The sequence below is a fragment of the Pituophis catenifer genome, unplaced genomic scaffold (assembly GCF_029215685.1).
Source record: "Pituophis catenifer annectens isolate HBS135680 unplaced genomic scaffold, rPitCat1.0.hap2 SCAF_1, whole genome shotgun sequence".
In the NCBI taxonomy this organism is placed as follows: domain Eukaryota; kingdom Metazoa; phylum Chordata; class Lepidosauria; order Squamata; family Colubridae; genus Pituophis; species Pituophis catenifer.
In genome coordinates, this window is record NW_027256881.1 from 267314344 (window position 1) to 267336315 (window position 21972).

General features: G+C 39.6%; 1 protein-coding gene across 1 annotated transcript in view; it reads left to right on the forward strand.

Annotated features, from left to right (window-relative positions):
- NAT10 (N-acetyltransferase 10) overlaps positions 1-17978 on the forward strand; it is a 37461-nt gene extending 19483 nt beyond the window's left edge. The window contains exons 14-29 of the mRNA XM_070931195.1: positions 554-704; positions 2012-2108; positions 2787-2903; positions 3460-3561; positions 4827-4901; positions 6011-6127; positions 6380-6513; positions 7131-7179; positions 8230-8326; positions 8879-8989; positions 9997-10169; positions 12327-12446; positions 12705-12803; positions 13803-13876; positions 14664-14747; positions 17275-17978. Coding sequence (XP_070787296.1) covers positions 554-704; positions 2012-2108; positions 2787-2903; positions 3460-3561; positions 4827-4901; positions 6011-6127; positions 6380-6513; positions 7131-7179; positions 8230-8326; positions 8879-8989; positions 9997-10169; positions 12327-12446; positions 12705-12803; positions 13803-13876; positions 14664-14747; positions 17275-17365 — 1691 coding nt within the window. The 3' untranslated portion in view covers positions 17366-17978. The remainder of the gene's footprint in view (positions 1-553; positions 705-2011; positions 2109-2786; positions 2904-3459; positions 3562-4826; positions 4902-6010; positions 6128-6379; positions 6514-7130; positions 7180-8229; positions 8327-8878; positions 8990-9996; positions 10170-12326; positions 12447-12704; positions 12804-13802; positions 13877-14663; positions 14748-17274) is intronic.
- The last annotated feature ends 3994 nt before the right edge of the window (positions 17979-21972 follow it).

Here is a 21972-nt window from a genome sequence, read left to right on the forward strand (position 1 = left end):
TTTAACCAATATATGTGCCCAGTCATTAGGTTAAAGTATGAAAAATTATAATGTACCACTTAAGGCTAGGAATAATTCTACAGAATATAGGTAGTTTTCGACTTGACCAGAATTGACCCCAAAATTTCTGTTGCCCTATTTTATGATCTTATGAATTTTGCCCTATTTTATGATATTTCTTGCCAGAGTTGTTAAGTGAATCACTGCAGTTGTTAAGCTAGTAACATGGTTGTTAAGTGAATCTGACGTTTCCATTGACTTGGTGATCATTTGACTGTGGGACATCATATATATGAGTCAGTTGTCAAGCATCCAAATTTCATTCATGTGACAGTGGGGATCCTGTAACGGTCATAAGTGTGAAAAATGGTCATAGGTCACTTTTTTCAGTGATGTTGTAACTTTGAACGGTCAACTAAATGAACTGTTGTAAGTTGAGGACTATCTGTACCAGCTACAGATCTTGTTTTTTGACCATCTTTTTATTCTTTTCCGACAAAAGAGATGTTTAGATCTTTTTGTATGTGACATTTTGTATATCATTTTTCCTCAGCCCGTACATTGCATGAAGTTTCGCTTCAGGAATCCATTAGATATGCTCCAGGAGATCCAGTTGAAAAGTGGCTGAATGATTTGCTATGCTTGGATTGTCTCAACATCACGAGAATTATATCTGGTTGTCCATTGCCTGAAACCTGTGATTTGTATCCTTGTGCTAATTCTCAGACTAGGTGCAGCTATTGTAGTCATATCTATATTTCCATTACACTGTTCTCTTTTAGGAAAAATATTGTGTGAAGGATAGAAAAGGAGCAAGAAGAAGTAAGCGATAGAAATGAATAACATGAAGTAAGAAAAAGGAAAGAAACGGTAGCTATAAACTAGTTTAGGCCAATACCATTCACTGTAAATGTTCTGACCCAGCTACCCAAACACAACAAACCCTCTGAAGTTAGCTCAAAGATTCCTTTAATTAGGAGTGCTAGCAGCTCTGGTAAAAGGTTTCTGTCTCACCACAGGCTAACAAGTCCATCCAGCTGGAAAATGAATAGTTGTCTGCCAAATCTATTCATCTCGGCCCCCTGCCTTTTATCCCCAGAGCTAAGGTGGGGCTTCGCTAGCAGCGGTGGCTCTTCCTTCAAAAGGATCAGGCCATGGATTTCCACTGCTCTCCTCTCCTCTGCCTTCTGCGTATCCATGCGTCAGGCACTGGACCCAGCTGTTCCTCTTCTTCCTCATCAGCCACCTCCAGATCTGGGGCCTGTTGACTCTCCATCTGAAGGCTGACAGGCAGCCCAGTCTCTGCTTTTGTCTCTCTCTGTCAGCTCCAGTCATTCTTCCCCCTCGGACCTCTCAGGTTGCCTTGATGCTGACTCTGACTCCCATGCTGCCTCCTCCTCTGATTCAGCTGATGGAGTGGCCAGCAGCAAACAGGCCACAATAGTAACTCTTCCTACTTTTTTGTCCCTGTAAACCATCCTTGGTTCCACATCATCCATATGTAAATTCATTTGTTACCTTTTGTTTTTTAAACTCCTCACTTTTTAAAAATATGGTGGGTTTTTTTTTGTGATCACTCACTTTTGCATTAAGCTCATATTTGCTCAACACGTATTCATTCTGGACTCTGCCTTTTGTTTTATCACATACACTACTTAGATGTCCCATTGCCATTGCATTCAACTCTTACGTTTCTCCTGAGATACTCAACCCTCATTTCCATACAACAAAGTAAATGCACTCTTTCATTCATTTTTGGTAACAAGCCTCTTAGTACCTTCTACCTTTCTACCAACATTTGCAGATCTTAAAATTTTACACAGACTTAGAAATACAATTGCTAACGATAGCTATTTACTTCCTCTGCTTTTCACTGCGTATGAAGTGTGTTGGACATTAGTAAATATGTTTGGACAATGGCAATCTGTCAGCATCAAAGAAAATGTTGGCTTTCTTCTAGCTTTCAGAGACAAATCAGAAATTTGTCACTTAACTCATGAATGATATTCAGATATTATGTGAACAGAGACACTCTGTTCTGTTATCACAGAGCGTCAGAAACTTTTCTTCAGAGATTAATGGCCCTATATGTGGCTTCTCACTACAAGGTTGGTGATTGTGTTATTTTCAGCTTGGACTTAGAAAACTGGTGGGGTCACTCAGTCGTCGTCGTCCTCCTCCTCCTTCTCCATAAGATTGGACTGAAATCACTGTCCCCTGGTTTCTCGCCTGATGCCTTAGCCACTCCTTGCGCTTACGACCATCACAGTGTCCCAAGAGTCAAATGATTAGAATTTGATTGTGTATTTATGATGGTTACAGCATCCTGTGGTCATGTGATCTCCATTTGCAACCTTCCCAGGGAGCTTCTGAAAAGCAGAGTAAATGGGAGAAGCCAGATTTGCTTAAAAACAGCATGACTCACCTGGTGGCCGCATCAGTTAGCAACAGAAGTTCCAATCCTAATTGTGGTCATACATTAAAGACTACCTGTATATGATTCTAGGAAATAAAATTTACTAAGATTTGAAAGAAGGATGCATAATAAAGATAATGTTAAATCCGGAGGCCACATTGGGTCATACAGAAACATACAGCATTCTGACCCAGGATAACTTTTGTCAGCTTCTGGCGTGTGGGAATGAATTGAGAATAATAGAGTGTTTTAAAGTCATGGGGCTTTGAATAAAGAAAGTCTCATTTCTAGAAATAACCCATAGCCTGAATTAACGAAGCATGCTTGAATGACTGAGATCTAATTCTATAACATGGTTGCAACCTTCCAGAATTCTCCTAATGACCTCCAGATGCTTTCGGATGCTCCAGCCCATCATCTCTTTTGCCTTTTGCCACCGGTCCCACCTACTCAAAATTCCTTGCCAGAAGTCCTTGCTGTGGTCCAGGTAAGAAGGATGTTTTCAAATAACCAAGGTATTTGGTTGATCAGACAAGAAGAAGCAGAACTAGAGAAATCAATAAGTAAGGACTCTGAATCTTTCCCTAGGGAATTTGTATCATTGGTCCCAGGGAAGAAATTTCTCATGTTATCCATCATGTGAGCAAAGAATTGGGAGTCTCTAGTTTAGCTACAGTGTTTGGGAGATGGTAAAACCAAAGCATATGTATTACTGATTTCTGAATTAAGGTAGACTTTTAATATTAATACTTTTGGAATTGTAAAATGTGTCAGAATCAAAAAACTGTTACTAGCAACTTCTACCTCATTTACATTACTGTTTTGGGGGAACAGAATAGATCAGGAGATTGGATTAACCCAGTCTTTCTAGTTACTAATTAGAAAATAATAGTACTTTCTGTACTATTTTAAGTAATCTATACCTTCTGGTACTTCTGTTACTCTTTTAAGTAATTTATACCTGATACACAATTTTGGTTTTAAAAAATGCTATATAATGTACCCCTGAAAAACTGAAACTTATCTTCCCTTTATTCCTGCAGGTGTGTTTGGAGGGTGAGATATCACGGCAATCTATTATGAACAGCCTGTCCAGAGGGAAAAAAGCCTCAGGAGATCTCATTCCGTGGAACATCTCAGAGCAGGTAATGGATTTTGGACTTAAATCTAAATTGATTTTTTAAAAACATATTGAATATCACATAGCTTGTCTTGGTTCCTGCTAATTTATATGTTGTAAGCAGAAGTGTTAAGTTTATAATTAAGGCAGTTGAGCTAAGAACCTGATACATTGAACAAATTGGGTTCCCTATAAAGGTGATGCATTTTATCAGATTGCTGTCTCTGTTGCCACTTCCTGTATTTTTCAGTCTATAAGACGCTCTTGACTATAAGACGCACATTAGCTTTAGAGGAGGAAAACAAGAAAAAAAAAATCTGCCTCTGCCTCCCAGCATCCATCCAGTGTTCATCTGGCTAGCGTCCTTGCAGCAAACAGTGGGGGCTTGTGCTATCCTGATTCAGCCCTTGCCCACTGCTTTACGGGGTTCTCTTGCCGGTCACATCTACCTGACCCATCACAACTGGAAGGCAGGGAATGTTGCAGGTCCCATCCCCGAGGGAGATACACCTGGTGGGACCCAGAAGATGATTACTATATAATTTATTTGATTCTTTTTGCCAGTTTTTATTGTTTTAAATGTGGTCTTATATTCTGTAAGCTGCCTTGAGTCGCCATGGGCGAATAGGCGGCAATATAAATCCAATAAACAAACAAACAAACAGTAAACAGCTTGGTTAGCTGCAGCACATTATTGCAGCCCCAGCACATGGCTCGTCAGGGCTCTGCTCCATTGCGTCCACCACTGGTCAACTGAGCTGAGCTGAACTGCTGCCGCCGCCAGGGAACAATAGAGCCTTCGCTGCCAAGTAGCTGATTGGTGATTGGATTTGCCTCCCGGAATACCACCGATCAGCTGTTCTAGGTGGTGGGGATTACCGCCGCCCATTCGCTGTGGCCCATTCACTGCTGCCCGTTTGCCTTCACCGCCACCCATTTACTGCCATTCGCCGGGAAATGGGTGGCGGCAAACAGACGGCAGCAGCGATCCAGCCCCCCTCTCTCCCCCACCACAATATTCACTCTATAAGATGCACTGACATTTCCACTCACTTTTTTGGGGTGGGGTGGGGTGGGGTGGGGGGAAGTGCATTTTATAATCCAAAAAACATGGTATATATCTTATCACTGTATTTTTTAAAATCTATTTTGTCCTGGAATCGGATCATATATTTTCTTTTTCTTTTCTTTTATTGATATGGTTGTAAGACTAATCAATTAAGAAACAATTACTATTGAATACTTTCCAATTAAAAATCATTTATTTCTTCTTCTCGTTTTTATTGCTAGTTCCAAGATCCTGATTTTGGGAGCCTTTCTGGTGGAAGAATTGTTCGCATTGCAGTCCATCCTGATTACCAAGCGGTAAATTTATTTTAAATTTCACTAAAATACATCTCAATAATAACTGATGAAACATTACCCTGGTTAAAATAATCGCAAAGTATATATAAACAATTGATTTGCAAGACTTGTTAAAACAGTTTTGGAGCTGAGGTTCATACTTAAATCTTAATTGATTTATTTTTCTTTTATTTTTACATTATGAATGCCATTCAGTTAATGTCAGTTTCCTTTTTTATTTTCTCTAGTTTGAGCATGATTTGCCATTCTGTTTATATCTTCAGTCAATGTACCTTTGGATGCTAGGCCTTGGCCTAAATCTCCATTGAACTACAAAACATTGCCTTGTTTCGACAAAATAATAACAGTCTAATCATATTTATAAATCAGTTTTAGAGCAGGATAAATGTGGACTGCCTGCATTAGTTCAGAGGGTTATTTTTCATGGTTCCTTTATTGTTAGATAAATTGACTTAAATGCTAACAATTTAATTGTGTAACATGAAATGGAAATCTACTTCTGTTTAGTCTGAAGATATATGTTTTTTTTTCTCTTTGTTTTCTTTTAATATAATTTAACAATTTAAAACTGAACTATACAAGCTACTATGCTGCTCTCAACTGGCATTGGAGAGACTCAGATATATTAAGCTACTGCTTATTACTGCAAAGATTGAAAAGGTTTTATTTTAATAAGAAAAAGAAAAAAAGATAATTATTAAAGGATTTTGATTAATTGAGTATGTGTCATCAACTCAGTTTCATCTTCTGGTGACCACATAGATAGATTTTTCTCCAGAACAATTTGTCCCTAACTTGGTCCTTCAGTTTGCAAGTCTGATTGTATTATTCTTCCTCTTCCTTCTTATAATTCAGTGAATTAGGGAGGTATCAATCTGAGCTGCTTCTGAAATTATCTTGGCATTCTGGGCTTTAAAAATGCTTTAGCCCTTATTGCCTATATCTCTGTCAAGATCATCTTACTTTCTATAACCATGCATATTCATGAAAATCTGTTTTTTAAATAGTGTCACAACAGTTAACCACCCTGTGCAATAACAGGTAAAATGGGAACATTTAAACACCTTCCTCTAATGTGCTTTCTTCTCATTCTTTCTTGATTTTGATAGATGGGTTATGGTAGCCGAGCTTTGCGTTTGCTCCAGATGTATTATGAAGGCAAATTTCCTTGTTTGGAAGAAAAGGTTATTCGGAAGCCAAGAGAAATTGCTACTGTGAGCAGTGAGGTATGAAGTTTTCTATATGGGTAGTGGTATCAAGTTGGCCCAGAGCTTCATCAGAGTTCTTTAATTGCCTATCTGAGCAGCAGTAAATAAGCAAATTTCAAGCTATAATTTACCAATAAAAGAGAATATTTGTAGCTCAGGATTGAACTGTGGCTCTCTGAGTTTGGGAGTTGCTCAAAGAGCACCAAGGACCCCACAAGCTATTATTTGGCACTTCTTCCTCTTTTGTTAAATTGCTCTCTTTTGTTTCAGGCTGTCAGCTTACTAGAAGAAGCTGTGATGCCTCGGAAGGATTTGCCACCCCTGCTTCTCAAGCTGAGTGAGAGGCAAGCTGAGAATCTGGACTACCTTGGCGTCTCTTATGGCTTGACTCCAAGGCTTCTCAAGTGAGCATTTTGCTGTAAATGTGCATTATAGTGGAAAATGTTCATTTTAGTTATTGTGTATCAGTGTATTTTTGCCAGATAGGATTTGAATAATGGCTCTAATTTAGAGGACTGACTGTTCTTTGGGACACTTGCTATTTATGGTTTCTATGGAATGTGTTCATTTTCTGTTCCATTCTGCAGCTTCTATTGCAAACTTGGTATTGCATCGATTTTCTGTGGCAATAATTCTATTTATTCAGTTTTCCACATCAAAACAATCTTTTTATTTCAGCCGACAAACTATTTAAAGCTTTTCTCATCCATTTTGTTGACATTGTCCTAACGAGCAGCTTTCCCATATCCAAAGGTGATGGCATTTCTACTTGAGAGAAGAGAACTAAAGAGGATAAAATATTTATGTTCCTGAATGTCTTGCTTGAGAAAGACAGTATTATGGAGTGTCAGTTGAAAATGTTCAGTTTTTAAAGCAGGATAGACATGTCCCACAATTGTCTTATATTTTACCATATTGCTTGAGGATGTATTTCTAATACAGAATCCAGTATTTAAATTGAAAAAATAAGGAATGAACTTTCTCTTGTTCATGGATTTTTATTGTTTTCCTTTCCTACTAGATTTTGGAAACGGGGTGGATTCGTGCCAGTCTATTTGAGGCAAACTCCAGTAAGTTTTGTTTCATAGTCCAAGATCATAACAGAACTTCTGGGATTATTTCTTGAATATCAGGGAGGAGGAGAAATTCTGTTGGCAAATAATTTGTTTTTTCTTCATCAGAAAATGGCAGAGTGACTTTTCTTTACTAGAAGGGTGGAATAAGAACTAATGAGAGGAACAAACATGGACACTGTCACTTCTAAATATAATCATACACTTGAGTGGTAGGATTACTGTGGGTGTAGATCCATCAGGTTCAAAATGTTCCCAAGCTCCCCTGTTTATTTCATAGTTCAGAATCTCAGAGTACAGTTTTTATTAAGCATTATTTACGCTTATTTATATATTTGTAGTAGCGATAAAATCTCACATTTGTATTGATTCAAAGTCTTACATAGCCATCAGAAGCATGCTCTCAAGGTTTTATAAGGCAGATTACAAGGGGTTTTTTTTTTGCCTTGAAATATCATCCAATGGTATTTTAAGAAAAGAAATACAGGGGAATCAACAAATTTGATCAATTTGTTGATCAAATTGTATCAGCAATTTGATATAATTGTTCTTTATTTTGCTGTTTACCATGCTTTAGTCCCATAAATCTTAGCCAAAGAACTCTAAATTCTTTTCCACCCACCCATTTATTGACTGGCGAGTTGAAGCTAAGGGGAAGCACGTTATTCTTCTGCTTTTGGGGCAAATCTCCTACTGTAGAAATGGTGATTCATTTATTTAATTAGGGCTTTAAGTGGTGGTGGTGATATAAGGCAGAGGCTGGGTAGTCATCTGCCAGAGACACTATATGGAGTTGGATGGAATGATTTCTGATGTTCCTTCTAAACCTTAGATTCAATTATAGTACATGGGACTCTTTATTTAGTTCCTTTAATCAAAATGTTTGGTTAACTTGGGCCAGTGATAACTCCGTTCTCATGGCAAGGAGATATTCTCTCATCTCTGCTAACTATATTTCTGTTGATAGAAAAAGACTTTAATTTAAACAGATAGTTGCCGTTTGTTGAAAACACAGCGTGCTAATAGCCCCAATGGCTTTGTTTCTAGAATGATCTGACCGGGGAACATTCCTGCATTATGCTGAAGATGCTAAACGAAGAAGAAGAGAACACACAGGAAAGCTGGCTCACTGCTTTCTGGAAAGGTGAGTTAATTAAGACACTTTGTGATTGATTTAATCAGCCCTTACATGCTTGTGAAAGCTTGAAAAAAAATGGAACAACCTCCGTGGTACTACTTTGAAAGTTTCAGTATAATGGGGAAAGCTATTGACTAACTTTGACAATCCCGGTTTTCACAATTGGTCAGTGAACAAAAGTTGCAAGTTATTTTTTTTTGTTACATCCATGTTTCTAATAAAGGAGAATATTTGTAGCTCAGGGTTGACATGAGGGATCCTTGGCGCTCTCTGAGCTTGCCTGTTTTGTTTTGTTTTTTGCAGATGTTTTCATTGCCCAAACTAGATAACATCATCAGTGCTAGCCCTGATGCACTGATGATATTACCTAGTTTGGGAAATGAAATGTCTGCAAGAAAACAGGCAAGCTTAGAGAGCACCAAGGAACCCAAATCCATGTTTCTCAACCACTGCTGGCTGTGGAATTCTGGGAGCTGAAATTCACATGGTAAAATGGCTACGGTTGAGAAATATTGTGTTACATGATAGCCTCTTGTTTTTTTTCTCATTGCTCTACAGATTTCAGGAGGAGATTCTTGTCTCTCTTGTCTTACCAGTTCAGCACTTTCTCCCCGTCATTAGCTTTGAATATATTACAAAACAAGAATGTCAAGCAACAGTCACAATCCTGTAAGTATATGCAATCTCCTGACAGGGTACTTCAGAAAACAGCTTAAACAAAATCCAGGAAAAAGATGGATATTGAATGAAGGATTTTCATAGATCTTCATTCTGTTTCTAATAGGCTAAACATTTAAGCCCCACTCTTTTTTTGAATTGAGATCCACTTTTCCTTTTCTTTCTTCTTCAATTTTAAATGTACTCTTATATCCTTCTCTTTTAAAATGGATGAAATGTGGTAATATACTTTAGTAATACTGATTTTGACTATTTGATTGCATGCAAATATTTTTCAAAATAATTCATGCTCCTTAGGCATAACACACTAGTATTTTTATGTCGTATTAGAGTAACTCTTTGAAATCTATTTCAAATTAGAAGTAACCATTAGTGGTTTCTACTCCTTAATTCCATGCAGGATACATTATCTTGTGTTCTCCCTCCCTAATCTAACACACAACTCAATAAGAAAAAAAGTGTATATAGATTAGCCTTGTGCAGGTTAATGTTCTTTAGGTGTGTTTTACTTTATCTCCCATAATTTCTAGATGGCATAATAATCTGCTGTGCTCTGCGAATGGGTGCAAATGCCTAAATTCTACCCAAAGGAGGCTGGTTGGAGATTATGAGAGCCAAGGATTAAGTCATGTAGAGAGATGCAGATTGATTGAAATTAGTGTACACAGTGAGCTATTTTTTTGGGGTGGTGGTGGTATGGCATGTGTTAGCCAGGGATCACCGAAGTGGCTGGCTGCCTCTGTGAAAGGAATTTTTTGGGGCGGTGTTATCTTACCCGTGGGACACCTGAATGCTAGTAGGCAATCTTTCCTGTCCCTATGCGTTTTATTCGCTCACGGGAATCGAGCTGGCAAGCTGCTGACCTCAGCAGAGCGCAGCTCAGCATCTTACCACATGAGCCACTGTGACCCCAAGCGAGCTACCGTTGATAAATGACTTCAGATCCTATTTTTGCAGAACCGTTTACTTTTTCTTCTATTTATCACCAATTTGCTCAGCTCTCAGCCGTAATGAACTAGAAGCGGTCTTCATCCCTTATGACCTGAAGAGACTAGAGATGTACTCAAGAAACATGGTGGACTATCACTTGATCATGGACATGATCCCAACTATTTCTAGACTGTACTTTCTCAACAAGTTTGGAGCTATGCCTCTTTCTGCTACTCAGGCTGTATGTACTACTTATCTAATTACTGTTGAATTAATTGAATTCATTTCATTTGATGGCCTGTCAATGGGCCTTCAATTGATACTTTAATTTTTTCACTAGCATCTTTTTGCCCAGGATATAAATGTTTCTAAAATGTGTGTTTCAATAAGCCCCAAATCTTTATTACATACGTCACTTGATATTCTCTGGAATCCAGTGGTAGATTTTTGATGGTTTCATAGTCAGAAACTTCTTAAGATGAAGTCTGATTAGCTTTGGAATTATAGGTACAATCAGACATTATTCTGAAGCATCATGAACGCTTCCAGGTTTTATTTAGGCCCGGTCTCTAAACCAAGTAGTTACATCTGTTAGAAACCTCTGAGCTTAACTATTGACAGTAGTCACTTGGACAGTAAATTATTGTGAGTAGTGATTCCTCTAGGCAGAGAGTTGGGGAAATGACTAGTAGTTGCTGGAGCCAAAAAAGCGAACACTAGACACGCCAAAGGAGTAGAGAGTTTGATTAAATTTATTCACGTCTAACTTTCAGGTCTTTGGGGATCCAGGTTTAAAACAAAAGCAACCTCTTTTGAAACTTAAGTCAATCAAACTATTAACTCAGGAAGTGAGATGTCAAGCAGTAGCAATTAATATCCTTTTGCTCTTTCTTTTCCCAAGGGACAAGATTAGTTTGCCAGTCTCAGCTGAGGAAGTCTAGGCAGTGCTTCTCCTTCACAATAACTGGCTCCCTTTCATTCCACCTGCCCTGAATGGATCAGTTCTCTTCTAAAAAGTGAGCTGGTTCAAGGCCAGGCCTTGATGAAAGGGGGAAGGGAGAGTTTTACAATCTTGAATAGAGGAGCCCAGAAGCGCTTTCTTTTGCCCTTCGCTTCCTCTCTGTCACCAGAATGCATCCACCTCAAACCGCCATTTCTACCTCTTCCCTCATCAGTGCAGCCTTTAAGATCAACAGGCACCGAGTCAGAAAAATACTCAAGCCCATGAAAAGGCAGGTGTTGTCCCTTCACCACATTGCCCCCTTCTCAGGCCTTGGAGAGCTCTCTTTGCTAGGGCTTCGTCTGTACAATGAGGTGGGGGACATCATCTCTCTATATATTTGTAGTGTCATGGAATAGTGAAATATCTATAGCTGTGACGAAAATAGTAGAAACACTTAAGATACAGAATCTAGATACTGTCCTTGTTAGCTATCATTAAGTATTGGAACTGCTTTGGTTTAGATCCAAATTATCACAATGCATTGCTTGTCTGGTGTTTGAAGTGGAACAGTGGTGGGTTGCTCCCAGTTCACACCGGTTCACAAGAACCGGTAGTAAAAATTTCTAGTAGGTCGGAGAACCGGTAATAACATTGGCTGGCCATGCCCCCGAACCGGTTCCCGGCCCGGTCGCCACTCGCTTACCCCGCCCACCTTATCAGAGGCTTTTTTTTTTTTTTTTTTTTACTTTTAAAAGTATTTTTTCTACAACTTCTTCAGCCGAAAAAATGCTTTTAAAATAAAAAAAAAAGAAGCCTCTGATGATTGCGTGGCTCAGCTGGGATTTTTTTTCCTACAGCCTCTTCAGCTGAAGAGGTTGTAGAAAAAATGCTTTTAAAAGCCTCTAGCGATCCCAGCTGAGTTGCCTGATCGTCAGAGGCTTCTAAAAGCATTTTTTTCTGCAACCTCTTAAGGTTGTAGAAAAAATGCTTTAAAAAGTAAAGTAAAAAAAAAAAGTTGGCCATGCCCACCCAGTCACATTACCCCCCCACCAAGCCACACCCAAAAAATAAGCCACGCCCACAGAACCAGTAGTAAAAAATTTTAGAACCCACCCCTGAAGTGGAAGGATGAGTAGATGAACTCTGGAAGTCAAACGGAGCAAGGAGAAAACGAGGAACTGACCTGGCTAGATATGAATAGGAAATAGCAAATATGAAACACTAGAAAAAAGGGCTTACGGGGAAGACAGAGATGTGGAAAAAACTGTACCTGCTGTGTATGCAATACATGTGTTATGGGCCTTTGCAATTGGCTGCCTGAGTTATGTTCACCTATCTATAAGTTTTGCTAATACAGAAATTGGCTAGATGAGATATTCATGTAATACCATACTTGCCTAAGATAAAACTTGTCATTCTGCTGCATCAAAGCAAAGGAACCTTTTCTTTTGTCAGGCTCTTCTTCTTGGAATTGGTCTCCAGCACAAATCCGTGGACCAGTTGGAGAAAGAGATAGGGCTGCCTAGCAGCCAGTTAATGGGCCTCTTCAACAGGACCATCCGTAAAGTTGTTCAGGTAAATGCCCATTGGGGGCAGCATTTAACAGGATGAATCATATGCTGAAACACAATACTCTTAAGCTTCTATTACAGATTCTTTGTAGAGAAATGCCTTCAGTGTGTTTTGTAGTATGTGATATGCTTTTTATATCAATAGTGATTCTTAGAAATTCAGTGGAGGGAAATTAGGAAATAAACAGGAATGATGTTTTGGGGATACATGGAATTATTATGGGCAGAAAGGCGATCCGTCCCACCATTCTTTGTTCCTTAGTTGTTCAACAGTGTCCAGGAGAAGGCTGTAGAAGAGCAAATGGCAGTAATGAAAGAAGTTGTAATGGAGCCAACCCTGAAATCTTTAAATGAAGATTTGGTAATTATCTTTATATAAGCTTTTCAGTTGTTGGTGTTAAATATTTACAGTTCCCTCCCCTTGTGATTCTTTTTTTTTTTTTTTTTTTTTGGCTATATCTAATGGAATCTCAATAAAGCCCTTCATGGCATGGGCCTGGGGTATTTGCAGGACTACCTCCTACCGGCCTCCCACCGCCCAGGGCGCTTACATAGGACTGCCCTCCGGGTCCCATTGGCCAGACAGTGTCTGCTGGCGGCCCCCAGGATGAGGGCATTCTCTGTGGTCGCACCGACCCTCTGGAATGGTTTACCCACTGGGCTCTGGATGGCCCCCGACCTCCGCACCTTCCGTGTCAACCTAAAGACATGGCTCTTTCAGCAAATTCCCTGATCTGCCATGCATTTTAATTTGGGGGATTTGGGGTTTTGAAATCGGATTTTAACATTTTAATTCTATTTATTGTTGGGTTGTTTTATTCTGTGAGCTGCCCCGAGTCCCTCGGGAGAGGGCGGCATATAAATATGACAATAAATAAATAAATAAATAAATAAATAAATAAATAATAAATAAATAAATAAATAAATAAATAAATAATAAATAAATAAATAAATAAATAAACAAACAAACAAACAAACAAACAAACAAACAAACAAACAAATGCATATTTCATTCATTCACTCATTCATTTGCCAATGAATACTGGAAGTTGAGCAAACAAAACTGGTGCTTTCAATAACTTGGATAATTTCTGCAATACTTATATATGTTCAGCTGACCAAATGTGTAAATGTATGATATTACCATGTGTTTAAAAGCTTGTTTTCCTGGGAATTCTACTTCCCACTTAGAATGAATAGGTGTACTATCTCATGTGAGATGCATTAAGAAACACCAGGCTCTTTAGAATTAACATAGATGATTGATTAGCTTTTGTCCTTGGTTTGAGAGTTGTACTATATTCATTTTAAATAACCATGTACACTGCCTGTTATTTATAACATGGATTTTCTGATGCAGGAAGAAGCAGCCAAAGAATTTCAAGAAAAACACAAGAACGAAATTGGAAAGCTAAAAGACCTGGATCTTTCACAGTAAATTTTTTTGTTCGTTTTCCATCCCCCTGTCCCTGTTACAAATGAACAAACTATCTCTTAAGAAAATTTAATGATTTAAGCTATTTGGCCAAAGTGTTGGTGTTAGAATCCCCCCCCACCCCCCCACCCCGTTAATGTAGTGAAACAAGGAATCCCTCCATATTTTTTTGTCTCTCAGAAAAGAGAAAGAGAAAATCTACCTTTATATGGACTTCCAAAACACCAGGCCTCTCCTGAGGCCTCAGGAAGGTTAAAATTCAGTTTGGTTTGCTTTGAAAGGTATTTCCTTGGCTCCAATGAGCCAGAGAATCTCTCTGAAGTGTTTGGGGGTTTGGCCAAATCAGATGCATATTATTGGTTTATAACACAAAAAGTAGGTCCCCTGGGTTCTAATTGTAAGGGACAAAGAGCACACCCTGGATTTATGCATTCTTTCCTTTTCCTTTTGATGCCTGACCTTCTGCTCTCCTTTCCTTTAATAATGATTATGTGTTGAGTGTGACTGCCTTCCCTAATTTTGGGGGCTGGTATAGGATGGATGGGTCGATTTCATTTTTACTTACATAAATATTTCAACCAAAGCTGAATAAATCACGCTCTTTTAAAGCGCAGGTGCAATTTTGCACTTAGGAATCTCATTTTTTTTTTCAGCTGAGTCAATCAGATCGTGCTTTTGAGGGCCAGATACGATGCTTGCACAGAACTCTGATGTGTTAGTATGGCAGAGGTTACTATTTTATGATCAGGTTGCCCTTATGTTTAGAGTGCTTTTCTTTTCGTTTAGATACATTATCCGAGGGGACGATGAAGAATGGAATGAAGTGCTGAGTAAAGCAGGACAAGATGCATCTGTGGTCAGCCTGAAGAGGTTGGGGCACTCACATCTCAGAGGCTTATAGCAATAGCACTTAGACTTATATACCACTTCACAGTGCTTTTACAGCCCTCTAAGCGGTTTAGAGAGCAACATTTATGTGAAGCTGCTGGGTGAGATCATCTGTGGCTTCGGGGTGGATTTCCATCAGTACGCTGATGATACTCAGCTGTACATTTCCACCCCGGGCCACCCCACTGATGCCCTTGAAGTGATGACCCGGTGCCTGGAGGCCGTATGGATCTGGATGGGGAGAAACAAGCTCAGACTCAACCCCTCCAAGACCAAGTGGCTGTGGTTTCTGGCGTCCCGTCATAGTCAGTTGGTTCTATCACTGACTATAGAGGGTTAGATCTTGGCCCCCTCAGAGAGGGTTCGCAACTTGGGCATCCTCCTGGACTCACAGCTGTCTTTAGAAGACCATCTGATGGTTGTGGCCAGGGGGGCTTTTTATCAGGTTCGCCTGATTCACCGGTTGCATCCCTTTCTGGACCGGGACGCCTTACACACGGTCACTCACGCCCTCATCACCTCCTGTCTGGACTACTGTAACGCTTTCTACATGGGCTCCCCTTGAAGAGCACCCGGAGGCTCCAGCTGGTCCAGAATGCAGCCGCACGGGTGATTATGGGGGCGACTCGATGCTCCCATGTAACACCGTTCCTGCGCGAGCTGCACTGGCTTTGGTGGTCTTCCGGGTGCGATTCAAGGTGTTGGTCACCACCTTTAAAGCGCTCCATGGCATAGGACCTGGGTACTTACGAGACTTCCTTCTGCCTCCGATAGCCTCCCATCGACCAGTATGCTCCCACAGAGAGGGTCTCCTCAGGGTGCCGTCGGTTAGACAGTGTCGACTGGTGACCCCCAGGGGAGAGCCTTCTCTCTGGGGACACCTGCCCTCTGGAACGAGCTGCCCCCGGAGATTCGTCGGATTCCCGACCTCCGTACCTTTCGCCGCGCCCTTAAAACACTATTATTCCATCAAGCAGGGCTGGCCTAAAATATTATTTTAATGGGTTATTTTATTTTAGTTTATTGGCCAAACTATTTAGTAATTTAAAATTGTTTTTAACTTTTATATTGTTGTTTTTTATCTTGGCTGTACACCGCCCTGAGTTCTTTGGGAGAAGAGTGGTATAAAAATTTAATAAATAAATAAATAAATAAATAAATAAATAAATAAATAAATAAATAAATAAATAAATAAATAAATAAATAAATAAATAAATAAATAATAAACAAACAAACAAACGAACAAACAAACAAATATTGCCCCCAACAATCTGGGTCCTCATTTTACTGACCTCAGAAGGATGGAAGACTGAGTCAATCTTGAGCCGGTGAGAATTGAACTGCTGAACTGCTTGCAGCCGGCAATCAGCGGAAGTAGCCTGCAGTACTGCATTCTAACCAGTGCGCCATCACGGTTCTTATCTACTACAAATAGTCCTTGACTTATGGCTATTCATTTAACAACCATGTGAAATTATGACAGTGGTGAAAAACAAGATTTGTGACTGGATCTTGTACTTACAACTGTTGTTGGATCCCCACAATTATATAAATTTGGGCACTTGGCAACCAGCCTGTATTTATGCCAGTTGCAGCATCCTGGGATCGTAGGATCACAATTTATAACCTTCCGGGGTGGGGGTGGGGGCTTCTAACAAGCATATTCAATATGGGAAGCCGGATTCAGTTACTGACCATGGCAAAAAAGGTTGTAAAATTGGATGTGATTCACTTAACAACTGCTTAGCAACAGCAGTGTTAGTGCCAGTTGTCATAAATCAAGGACTAGCTGTAGTATTCTTTCCGACTCTAGGAAAGTAAGAAATTAGCAAATCAGTCTTACTGTTGACCGACTCTTGGCTGTTGGGAGGGATGCAGATGTTACCTCACCAGCAGAGAGAAGCTGTTGGCATAGGTTTTATTTTAGACTGGAAATTTTGGACATTTAAACTACCATCTTCACCTGTTTTTTCAAAGTTAGCGTCAGCAATACTTGATAATTTTATTTATTTATTTTATTTTATTTCCAATTTATATACTGCCCTTCTCCCTGAGGACTCAGGGCGGTGTACAGCCAGAATAAGAACATAAAATACAAATATTAAAAATAGTTAAAAATATATATAAATTTGGCCCAGAAGTTAAGAAATCACAAACCGATTAAAACAATTTAAAAAATTTCTTCTCAAGCCAGCCCGGCTTGCTGGAAAAAATGGGTTTTAAGGGCATGACGGAAGGCATTGAGGTCATGGATTCTCCTTATCTCTGGGGGCAACTGATTCCAGAGGGTAGGTGCCCCCACAGAGAAGGCCCTCTCCCTGGGGGGTCACCAGCCTACATTGTTTGGCTGATGGCACCCTAAGGAGGCCCTCTCTGTGGGAGCGCACGGGTCGATGGGAGGTCGTCGGTAGCAGCAGGCGGTCTCGCAGATAGCTAGGCCCTATGCCATGTAATGTATATGCCATGTAATGTATTTATCTTATAACCTGTGTATTATATTCTACCTCAGTGACAAGAAGAGAAAATCAGAAGTTGCCATAGAACCAAGACAGGAGAAGAAATTTAAGAAAAAACATCCAAAGCTGAAGTTGAAGAAATGATTAAAAGGAGGGAAAGCCTCCATCATATGAACTTGGACTTTCTCTTTTGTGAAATCCTGATGTCGTTTGCCAAGCAAATGAGTTGAAACTCTGAGGAAACTTTACCTTAGGAGTGGAAAAGCCACAAGGATTTTTTTTTATTTTATTGTTGTTATTGCTTAATATAAACGCAGCCTTCAAGCAACATCATTTGGAAGATATTTTTATTGCTGCCAGCTCAGCATTTGTGTTCCATTAAAAGAGACTGCAGAGCAGCAAGCTGGATAATTACCAGGAATTGTGACTTCAATATTGCCTTACAAAATCTGGTGGTTTCCTCTCTTATTCTCTCTTTCATTCTCTCTCTCTCATACTCTTTCTCTCTCTTGTTCTCTCTCTCTCGTTCTCTTATTCTCTCTCTCTTTATATGGGTGCATGCGTGCCTATGAAAATCTTCCCTTTGAGTTCCTATTGGAGATTTGAAGAGAAGCTGGTATTCAATGTTAAGGTGATGTTGTTTTTAAAAAATCAGAGTGGGATTAAAAAGCATTCCATGTTATTTTACACTGCTGAAAGTACTTTAGATGCTTGTCACTCGTTATTGTTTATTGATGATAAAGTTACTGGTCTGAAAGGTTTTCTCTACTGTTTTAATGCTTGGAGTCAGTTCTTTTACACCATAAGTCAGAGGTCTTCAAACTTGGCAGCTTTAAGACCCAGAATTCTCCAGCCAGCACAGCTGGAGAAGTTGAAGTCCACAAGTCTTAAAGCTGCCAAGTTTGGGGACCCTTGCCATAAGTGGTTATGATGTGGGCAGGTGAGTGGAGACTTGCCAGTTAAATTGACTTTGTGATTACCTCAGGGCTCAGATCTTCCACCCGTAAGAGAACAAGTAGGATTAGGTGATTGCCTGAGACTTGACACACTGTGTGTTGCAGAGAGAGTGTAAGTGTGCAAACCCAAGTGGTGCTTCAGAATGTTGTGCTACTGTATAAACCTCCAGTATAGGCTTTTCATCATTATGACTCTGGACGTTAGCTGGAAAGTATCTCAATGCCATTGGATGGAATTTAGAATAGAATAGAATAACAGAGTTGGAAGGAACCTTAGAGGTCTTCTAGTCCAACCCCCTGCTTCGGCAGGAGACCCTACACCACTTCAGACAAATGACTATCCAACCTCTTCTTCTTTTTTTTTAACAAAAGTTTTTTATTTTTTTTATTCCAACAACCAAACAGTACAAAATCATTTATCATACATCATTTTATCCCCACCCAACCCCCCCTCCCTAATTCCCCCCCCGACTTCCCAGAGCAAAAACAGGATATAGCATTTAACAAACATAAGCTAAAATATGCTAACCATTATAGAATTCAAAACTCTCTCACACTTGTTAACTCCCCTTTTAAAAATTATTCTTCAACCTTCCTTTTATAAATTCTCTTATCACATTTCACATTTGTAAAAAAAAAAAAAGAAAAAAACCCCCATAATCTTATTTTAAACATTTTAAAATCTCTTAATACATTAGCAGAACATTCTCCAAAATATAAGTTTCAAAACTTTCAAAAAGTTATCCATTAAATTTTAAGTTACCCACCTTTAAACTTCAATACTTTAAAACTACAGTAAAATTCAAAAAGTTATCCAACTTTAATTAAGTCTTTTAAAATATGATCAGTCTTTCTTTCTTTCTATATTTTTTCCAGTCCTTCTTCAATAATACTTTCTTCTTCGGCATTGCTCCTCCCCCTGCTTTTGTTTTCAAAAATTTTTGGGTTTGAAATTGTAGTTGATGTGTCTTTCGAATTCGTTCTCTTCTTGGGGTTATTTCCTTTAATTTGAAGCCCCCATTTCGACTCTTCCTGTATTTGTAATCCATCAGTTCGTTCCTTAAATATTGATTCTGTCTATAGAGCCAAAACTTGTCAAAATATTTATCAACCTGCAGTCAAGAGTCTTCTTGCTGTTTCTCAATTAATTGAATGGGAGCCTCTTCCAGAACCTGTGTTTTCGGTATAATAACCTCCATTTTAGCCCCAACAGTGTCTCTTTTATCCTCCAAAGTCACATTATCCTGATTAATTTCTTCCTCTTTTCCAGCCAGCAAGTCATTATTATTCCCCAATTTAAAATCTTGAATAGTTCTTTTAATTATCTGTCTTATCTCAACAGTAAAAGATTTTAAAAAGTCTTTTAAATCCTTCGCAGTCACCACTTGTGAGTTTGCTGACTCATATAATCCATCTTTAATTTCAGCCATTTTTCAATTGTCTCTTTATGTTTGTATTAATTCAGCTATCAGGTCATTAAATCCAATTATTTTCCATGCAAATTAAAAATGTAAGTTAGTTAAAATCAGTACCACAGTCTTTTCCATTCCACTTCCACTTTAAGTCTTTTTCTTGAATAGCCCATAGCTTTAACAATGTTACTGATGTTAACAAGGACTTTCACTTATAAATTTTGTTTTCACGCCCTAAGGCGCCATCTTTCCCTTTTTAAACGGAGTTAACATACAATACTTGCATTTTTAGTCTCCTGGATTAACTCTGCCAGCATCCAAAATCCAGAATCCAAATTCTTTATAATTTTTCTAATTGCTTTGCTGGTGTGGTCACGACGCTTTGGTCTGCTTATTTTTAAGCAGACTCGTCCCGGCTCCGGAGCTGTAAAGGGCTTTCAGGGAGCTCTCACTCTGCAAACCCCAGGCTTAAAAAAAAAAAGGCTGGGGGTCTAGGGGAGCTCTACCCAGACCCTTCTGTTCTTCTCTCCCCCTTTTCCCTGGGGGGGAGTTTTTAAGCCGCTAGACAGCTGATTTTCGCTGTTCTAGCGGCTATACGGAGTCACAGGGCTGGAGCTCCTAAAAGAAGCTCCGTCGGCGTTTTGCAGAGCCACCGGAAGTCCCCCAACCTCTTCTTAAAAACTTCCATTTCAAAAGTTCAAATTGAGGACATTTAATAGGCTGAGTCCGGCTGGAGACAGGGCGGCATATAAATCTCAATAAATAAATAAATAATAGGGTGTGATTTAAGTGGTACACTCGATTTCCATGGCTCCGTTTCTTCTCCATGGATGATGTTCTCCCCTTTTCTGCAGCCTCCTTTCCCGGTAAATATTACAAACTTATATTAAACCGACTTTATATGATTTTCCTTACTGAGCTTACGGAGATCCATCTTGTGGATCGTGAGCTCTCTTGCTCTCTCTGTTTTTGTTGGCTAGCTCAATAGGAACATTGCCTTATTCCCTTACACATTTAAAGCTTACGCTGCAATTTATTTTACCTTGGATTGAGCTACTTTTGTGTGGCCTTGATCATTTTGGGTTTGAGGTCTGCCTTGCCAACAGCGAACAGTTGATTTGTCAAAAGATTAGGGATGACGGAAGCCCTCAAGTGTTCCGATCCCAACCCTGAATTGGAGTTCCAACTATGCTGGAACTCCAGCACAAAGTGGGACTTGAAAGATTATGTTGCAGCTCCTTGTGGAACTCCAGGCAGCTTGTCAGGGAGGTTTTTCGCCCTGCTGGGTTATGAGGTGGGTGGGAAGTATTTGGAGAATGGGAGGAGAAATTACGTACTTTTACGGCATCTGGGAGTGCCAACAAAGGGGTTACAGTGTTGCACTTTTCACCCATTCTGCATAGAGCCAGCCATGCCTTCTTCCAGATGCTCTGTTCTGTCCTCTGACTGAGTTCCTACTTCCTTGCCTCAATTTTTTTTTTTCTTTTTGGTTTGTACTAAATATCATCCAAAACTCATGGGCTGTTTGGAGGATTTTACTCAAAACAATTTAAAAATAAAGTTGTCTTTGGGCAAAGTCCAGGGTTTTATGGAACATGCTGATCCCTCGTTCTTGTTTCTTGGCTTGTTTTGGCTCCGTCTTGTCAGGGTTCACCTGGTGAGTTTGTTGTGAAAGGAAACGAAGACAGCTTTGAATGCGGCTCAGATTCCTACTGGTTGGAAAGATTCCAGCCAGGGAGCAAGTAGGGCAGAGAGGGAGAGATGCCTAGGTGGAATTTTCAGAGCAGCTGCCAGTCACCGCAGATACAGAAAGATGGCTTAGTGATCTAATTCAGCCTTTTTATAAGGGGCTTCATTCATTCACGTCTGTCGGATCGAATCTGTGTGGTGGTGGAACAGCAACGGGAGGTAAAGGAGCTTGTGCTGAGAGCGAGTGACTCAGGCTGCCTTAATGCAATTTGAGTCCAAGGTAGCAAGAGTTTTAAATTGCTTCCAAATGCATCCATTAGCCTGTAGAGAGCATAAGGACAGACGTCCACAGATGTTCTTGTTTTAGCGACTGCGTAACTGCCTGCCTGTTCAGATCAGTAGGAGGTCTCTCTCTGGGTTACATCCTGTGTATAAAGGTAGGTTAGAAACGTCCACTGTTACATTGATTTAATGGGAGGGAAATGTAAAATAAGGAAACACTTGGCAGTTCTAAGAACAGCTAGTATAAAATAGTTCTTAATGGTTCATAATCATTATTGGTTAAAAGTAGTATGCAGGCAAAGAAAGGCAATACAAGTCGTCCTCATCTTACAGCCACAATTGAGCCCCAAATTTATGTCGCTAAACGAGACAGTTAAGTGACTTTTGCCCCATTTTATGACCTTTCTTGCCA